This window comes from Sinocyclocheilus rhinocerous, unplaced genomic scaffold (assembly GCF_001515625.1).
Source record: "Sinocyclocheilus rhinocerous isolate Xijiao unplaced genomic scaffold, SAMN03320098_v1.1 scaffold395, whole genome shotgun sequence".
Taxonomy (NCBI): domain Eukaryota; kingdom Metazoa; phylum Chordata; class Actinopteri; order Cypriniformes; family Cyprinidae; genus Sinocyclocheilus; species Sinocyclocheilus rhinocerous.
This window is the reverse complement of record NW_015660890.1, coordinates 2767117-2775053: the sequence shown is the minus strand read 5'-3', so window position 1 is coordinate 2775053 and position 7937 is coordinate 2767117. Positions and strand designations below refer to the sequence as shown.

Sequence of the window (7937 nt, the reverse complement as noted above, 5' to 3'; positions counted from 1 at the left end):
TTACACGGTGTGTTTTCTGTACCGCGCCGTGACAGAATAATCCGCCAAGCATGGGTCCGCCAGGGAGACCGGTGCATTGAGGATTACGCCAGGGACTTAGTGGGAGTGGCTCGCCAGTCGGCGACGGAGGCTGGTACGCAGCGTGCAGGAACCTCCGCTGATGTCGGTGCGAGCGGTGTGGTCTGCTCGCAGAGTCCCCGAGGCAGCGGTGTCCGCACACAGTTCCCCCGAGGCGGCGGTGCCCGCTCGCAGTTTCCCCGGGGCAGCGGTGTCCGCTCACAAGGCTCCGGAAGCGGCGGTGCCCACTCGCAGTTCCCCCGTGGCGGTGGCTCCACACACACCGCTGTGGTGGCCGCTGGTTCTGCCCTGGGTGCCCATTCGTGGGACTTCGTGTTTGAATTCATAGATGTTTTATTAATCAAATGTGGATGTCAGTGTTATTTACTTGGCAGATAAAAATGCACACGCATGTCTAAATCACATTTATATGAATCAGTGTGGATGGTGTTCAGGCTGAATAGTAGCTGTGATCAAGGATGAACAAGAGAAAAGCAGCCCACATAACTGTCACACGTCCACTGTTTAAATAGACTTCCTGAATCCCATAAGAAGCTACAGACGACCATCTAGCCAGGTATTAGGCCTACCTTAAAAACATAAGCATATATCATAAGTGTTATGTGTATATCATAAGTATTTTCTTATGCACTTTTGCATGATATATTTTGGTTTACTATGTTTCAAATGTTATCTATTTGAAACTTAGAACTGCTTTAAATTTCATGTTCAAACTTAAAATTTCAAACTTTTTTTTAAACTTCAAACTTTCTGGCTAGATATTCCCAAGTCAATTTATCAAGTCAGCAAGTCAAGTTTGTCTTTTTAATCTAGTTTTAATAATATTGCTTGTCTCTACTTTTGTCTCTTATTATTATTATTTAAAGTACTATTGAAGATGCTTAAATATTCTATTTCTTTTGTGCTTTCATTCATGATTGCTGATATTTAAGAACCACATTAATTTGCTTTAAAATGTATGTACTTTTCATAAATAAGATGTTAAAATGCTGTGTGAAAATTCTAGAGACAATAAATCAAGGAATATTTCATATTGTATCTAACATCATATGAAATATATTTACAGCCAATGTGTTCCACACAACTCTTTCTGCTTCTGGGTAAGAAGAACTAGACACTGACACAAGACACTGTGCATTCTGTCTGACGACCAATAATATCTTCTAAATAAGAGCTCATAGAAAAATTAGGCTGCATCTTTGACTCTATTGCATGCATAGGTTTTACAATTCCCACTAGTACAGACAAAATCAGACTGATGAATGGCATTAACTCTTGTTCTGGATGAGTCAAATTTCTTTATAATGGAATATGGGGAACAGTGTGTGATGATGGCTGGGATCTAACAGACGCTGCAGTGGTGTGTAGAGAGATGGGCTGTGGGAATGTGATTTAGGCAAAGAGTGCTGTTTATTTTATCCAGGGATCAGGACCAATATGGATGGATGATGTACAATGTGCTGGGAGTGAATACACACTGAATAACTGTTCATCAAATGGATGGGGAATACACAACTGTAACCATCAACACGATGCTGGAGTCATCTGTAAAGGTAAGTCAAAAGATCTGTCTTCCTAAGCAACAATTTTATCATTTAAAACATGCATAAACTCCCTTAATGCATCTATAGTATAAAGGAACTTAATTTGTTAAATCAATTTGCATTAGAAAACACTGCATAAAAAACATCCATGTGAATTCATAATTAATAGAAACAATTACTGCTGCTGGATCTATAATGTAATGTAAAACAAAACAGATTACAGCTTAGAAAAGTTCCCTATATACACTGTGTTTTAGGTGCACAAAAAGCACACTGGAACAGTATCAGCATTTACATCTTTAAATATATCCATCTCTTTTTTTCAGAAACCAGGAAAAAAAAAAACAATCATAAAGCTTGGATTTAATGTTGATCCTAAATAATGAGCCTGACCTAAATAATAAAAGAAAAAAGATTTTGGAAAAGGTGATCTCATGATAAAAGGTCACAGAAGAACAACTGATCTCACACTGTAGCTGTGACACAACTGTTATTTAGTATTTACTATATTTTTGCTTACGATTTTTAAAGATAAGGGAGAAATTGAAAGATTTGGCGACTTTTAACCTACAATGGAAGACACAAGCTATTAGAGAAGTGTTTCATAAAATTAGACAAAATAATAAAATTCCTCTAGACTGCGAGAAATAAATATAAACCTTTTGTTAACCGCTATATAATTGGATTAATGTGTGATAGTGTATGCACTGATACACAAATCATAACTTCTATCATAATTCTATTACATGTTACAAGTAAATCTGACTCTGCCATTAATTGTATAAAGTGTGATGAAATACTATGAAATAAGAATGTGTCTTGATTTTGTCTAATGTTTGTATTGACAGCTCTGCTCTAGCTTTATATTTCTTTTGAATCGCGATTTGGCATTTTGAATTGAGCACTGCTAACACTGTCAGCTCTTTTCGATAATGTTTGTGTATTTATTATTTGTTAAAATTAGTAAAAGTAAATCTAATAAAACATAGGGTTCACTTGAATTATGGAGTAGATATTTATTTAATTTAGTGCTCACTTTATAATGCATCTTCAATACACTGCATAAATTATCGTTTATAGATGTTTATGTCACGTTGCTACTGTGGAGGAGCACGGAGCGAGGAACGAGGAGACCAGGAGTACAATCCATAATTTAGTGCTCACTTTATAATGCATCTTCAATACACTGCATAAATTATCGTTTACAGTTATTCTCGTGCGTGCGCTACTGTGGAGGAGCACGGAGCGAGGAACGAGGAGACCAGGAGTACAATCCAAACACAGACTTTAATAACATCAAGGGAACCAGGAAATCACACGTAGCGGGAAGGAAGACATTCACAGACATCAACAATATCGGACACTGAGCTAAGAACAGGGAACACTATTGTTACGACCCTCCTTTGATTGTTAAGCGTCTAGGGACTAAGAAGAGGAACATTGGACCAGTTCAGACCAATACCAGCCTCACACTCGAGTGTGTCTAACAACAAAATCAAACTACATGTGCACCATGTAAGTCACGTGACATAACTTACCTACCCCTTTACCTCCGGTCAGTTTTAACACATTTTGGAAAAAGCTTTATAAGGCTTTCAAAATGTTTATTTGAAAAAATATGTGGGAAGTGTGTCAAGATAGCAGGTTGACGATTTAAGGTGCTGTACTATTTCTTCCAAAATTTTGCTATCAATTTCTTCAAAAGCAGACATAGTATCTTCTTTTTGATATTGTGGTCGAATCTGTCTAACCTCTGCATAACTTGGGGATGTGCTAATCGCCTTCCTGATATTATTGATCTTCTCAGAAAAGAAGGAAGCAAACTCATTGCATTTGCTGTTGGAGAGCATTTCACTGGCAATCTGACTTGGGGGGTTTGTCGGTCCTTGCAGATAAGGACAGGAACGGGAAGGACCAAATAAGGGCATGGAAACACATGGGGAGCAAAACACACACAAAACACGGAACAAAGTCTGACAGTTTATAGGTATTTACAGGAGTGACAAATGCAGTTTTACAGCCAAATTAACTTCCAAAAAATTCAGGTAGTGACAACATTTACATTTATTTTGGTGTAGTGGTGCTCATTTAAATTGTGTCTAAAATAAATAAATAAACAAATACAAAAAATAAAATAAATAATTTTAAGATGAATGTGCAACATGAACTTGTTTGTCCTGTTTGCTGTGTTTACATATAGTTTTATTTACATATCAAAGCTTTAGGCAAACCATTTTCTGAATAAATACTCAAGCAGCAGGAAGTTGTACAATGATCCCTGCTTTCTCTACTTCATTGTCTGACAAAATAAAACTATGACACCTGACAGATTTAAAAAACGGCAGTTAATGGAGACATGCAATAAAAGATGCAAAACATCAACAAAAGATGCACATGGAGGATTTAATTGCTGCTGATTGGATCATTAGTGCTCTGATAAAATGTTTACAGAAATTACTTTTCAACAAAACCGTTTTTTATTTCTCTTATTGTGGAAGAAGAGGAAAAAGGTTTTTGTTTACTTCACCTAGTGCTAGCGTAACGGAGGCCAGCGGGTAGGTGCTGTGCAGGTTAACCTCACTCCCCTGATCTCAAGAGGCACACTACACTGACATTATGGGCTGCAGTCTTCATCCTCCTTGTTAGTGCGTCCACCTTCCATGCCAACGACCCAGTGCGCCCACCTCCCAAGTCCTGCTTGGAGCGGGTGTGAGTAGGACCCCGGGGGGTTACACTAGTATGACAATGACTTTCGAAAGTAACAAGCTTCCACAAACAAAGGCTCCTTGTTTCATCTCATGTTTTCCTGTTAAACAAATTAGGCACACATCCAATCTTTCATGCAGCAAACCACACGTGAATTCCAAAGACATTTTGTTTAACAAATATGATATCTATTTTAAATAAAACTGTAACATATATGGCATGAAGATAAAGCAGTCAGAAAAACACAAGTACATGTCACACACAGCACTTTTCAAACAGACAGACGAAGAAGAGAACCATTTAGCAGGTATTAACATATAAATCATATTTATATTGTTATAATATAATATATATTTGATTACAATATGACTAAACACAATTAGAAAAACTCACTTATACAATTAGACAATTATCTTACAGTAGATGTTTAGAATTTTTACAGTTACTTGTCTACACTGTAAAAAATGCTTTGAAACCTTATAGGCTGAATACAGTAGATTCATATTATTATTAATTCAGAAAGTAGTGTAGAACATAAGACAAAGCAACGAATGTTTTGTGTGAAGATTCAACATGAATAATATATCATATCTAATATATTTCTAGCCGCTATGCTGTGGTTCATGCAACTCTTTCTGCTTCTGGGTAAGAGCATTATGCTATACACTGAAACAAATCTTGGTCACAAATTTTGTTATATTTTCAGCACAATAAAAGCAATAAATGTCTCAGAACTATAAGTAAAATTAAATATTAATAATCTGCATCTTTGACTCTATTGCATGCATAGGTTTTACAATTCCCACTAGTACAGACAAAATCAGACTGATGTATGGCATTAACTCTTGTTCTGGACGAGTGGAGGTTCTTTATAATGGAATATGGGGAACAGTGTGTGATGATGGCTGGGATCTAACAGACGCTGCAGTGGTGTGTAGAGAGATGGGCTGTGGGGATGTGATAGAGGCAAAGAGTGCTGCTTATTTCGGCCAGGGATCAGGACCAATATGGATGGATGATGTGAATTGTACTGGCACTGAGTCTTCACTGATGAACTGTAGGACACGTGGATGGGGAACACATTACTGCCAACATTCCCACGATTCTGGAGTCATTTGTAACTGTGAGTCAAAAATATTCATTTGTACATTCGTAAAAATTGGATATTTTCCTTTTAAGGAATGACCCAAGAGAGTTAAATAGAACAATATTGTAATTGTTTAATCTAACACGATGTGTTCTTGTTGAAATAAGCTAATAGTAAAATACACAAATATATGGGAGTAAAAACAACTTGTATTTTTATTATCTGTGTGAATAGTAACTGTCAGGTTGGTAAATGGTGACAACTCTTGTTCTGGACGAGTGGAGGTTCTTTATAATGAAACGTGGGGAACAGTGTGTGATGATGGCTGGGATCTAACAGACGCTGCAGTGGTGTGTAGAGAGATGGGCTGTGGGAGTGCCATAGGTGCAAGTCGTGCTTATTTTGACCAAGTACCAGGACAAATGTGGATGAATACTGTACAATGTACTGGGATAGAATCTACTTTGAAGAGCTGCAGATCATATGGAATTGCCTCCTGTAGTAGTAATAAAGCTGCTGGAGTCATCTGTCAGCGTGAGTCATAACACTTTAAACAATCATTTTAATATGATTTTGTTCATTCAGCCCATTTTTAAAGACATAAAACCATTTTGTTTCTTTTGCCGTGTGCTTCAGCTGCTGTCACATTGGTCAATGGCACTCATTCATGTTCTGGAAGAGTGGAGGTTCGCCACAATGGAATATGGGGAACAGTGTGTGATGATGGCTGGGATGCATCAGATGCTGCAGTGGTGTGTAGAGAGATAGGATGTGGGAATGCGACAGAGGTAAAGAGTGCTGCTTATTTTGGACAAGGATCAGGACCAGTATGGATGAATAATGTGAGTTGTAATGGAACAGAGTCTACACTGAAGAACTGTGTATTAAGCGGAAGAGTTCGACAAAACTGCAGCCATGAAAAAGATGCTGGTGTTATCTGTGGACGTAAGTGAATAACACTGCATTATAAAGGTCTACTGCCTGACATAATACTTCAATACTGCTGCATTTCTTAACATAATTGTTCATGTCAGTAATATGCAAACAATGAATAAAAGCAAATTTATGTCTGTCTCTACAAAAGGGGTTTTCGCAGCAATGTCATAGAAGACCAATTTTTCATTTCTCAAAGAACCATTCCTAAACAGTTTCTAAAAGATTTTTCCTAAAATTTCCAAAAGACCATTTTTAATTTTTTTTAGTGCAAAGAGCATTTTAATAATCTAAAGAACCTTTAGTGGAATGAAAAGTTTCCATGGATGGTAAAGATACTGCATGGAACCACGGATGCCAAATAAAGAACCTTCATTTTTAAGAGTTTAGACTGGTGTCATCAACCTTTCTGACCTGTTCATTTATTGTTTATTAGCCAAACTTCGACTGCAGAATGGTTCCAGCTCTTGCTCTGGAAGAGTGGAGGTTCTTCATAATGGAATATGGGGAACAGTGTGTGATGATGGCTGGGATCTAACAGACGCTGCAGTGGTGTGTAGAGAGATGGGATGTGGGGATGCTATAGAGGCAAGAAAAGGTGCTTTTTTTGGGAATGGCTCAGGACCAATATGGATGAATAATGTAAATTGTTATGGGAATGAGCAAACTCTAAAGAGATGTAGATCTCCTGGATGGGACGTACAGAACTGCAATCATTATAAAGATGCTGGAGTCATCTGCCAATGTGAGTCAAATACATACATAAAAATGAGGCTGATTACACTGCCATCCAGAACATTACTAGTCCTTGTTTATACACTGGACTAAAGTAACTTTCATCATTACTAATATTATAGTAAAATGACCGAAATTTTGTTTAATGTCTATTTCAGACAGCTATACTTATATCAATGATTCAAAAAGCTGGATTGATGCACTAGGATACTGCAAAACTCACCACCAGACACTGGCGCACATTTTAAATGCCATGGCACACGAGTACATCACACAGATGCTGCAGGATAAAGCAATCACTGATGGAGTGTGGATCGGGCTTGAACGGAGTATGCTCTTCGCTTGTTCGCCCTGGCTGTGGACCAGTGGGCCGTATGTGGGGTATGCATCATGGCATCAAAAGTTTCCAAAGCACCCAGTGAGCATGTTTTGTGGAAAACTTCTTAAGGAAGAACAGGACCGGTTTGGATGGATGGATGCTTGCTGCCATGAGCGCCTGCCTTTCATCTGTCAGGTCAGTTTCTCGTCCTGGTTTAATGAAATCAGCTTTTTGATTGCATGCACTCTTGTGTTTTTTGAATGCTCAGTGTTCAATAGAGTCTGCAAGTGTCTAAAGCCTAAAATAATTTTCTTTTGTCATGTCTTATCAGGGATGAAACACTAGATGGAGCTGTTTCCTAATTTGAGTCGGTTGCTGGTAATCACAGAACAGTCATGAGCTACGATAAACATTTTTTGCTTTGTTTCTTAACAAGTTATAGTAATATGTAGCCCTGTTTGTAGGTACGAACTTGTAAAAGATACTATTACAAAATTATTTCTTATTTCTTATATATATATATATATATATATAT

The 7937-nt window shown here is 37.7% G+C and overlaps 2 protein-coding genes across 2 annotated transcripts in view; both read left to right on the top strand.

Annotated features, from left to right (window-relative positions):
• LOC107725905 (deleted in malignant brain tumors 1 protein-like) overlaps positions 1-4335 on the top strand; it is a 16315-nt gene extending 11980 nt beyond the window's left edge. Inside the window, exons 9-10 of the mRNA XM_016535321.1 lie at positions 36-430; positions 4250-4335. Coding sequence (XP_016390807.1) covers positions 36-430; positions 4250-4335 — 481 coding nt within the window. The remainder of the gene's footprint in view (positions 1-35; positions 431-4249) is intronic.
• A 604-nt stretch (positions 4336-4939) lies between these two features.
• Positions 4940-7739, top strand: LOC107725904 (deleted in malignant brain tumors 1 protein). The gene is made up of 6 exons (XM_016535320.1): positions 4940-4973; positions 5650-5949; positions 6052-6360; positions 6785-7174; positions 7215-7597; positions 7734-7739. The coding sequence occupies exons 1-6, from the start codon at positions 4940-4942 to the stop codon at positions 7737-7739; spliced, it is 1422 nt and encodes a 473-aa protein (XP_016390806.1).
• Positions 7740-7937: the final 198 nt, after the last annotated feature.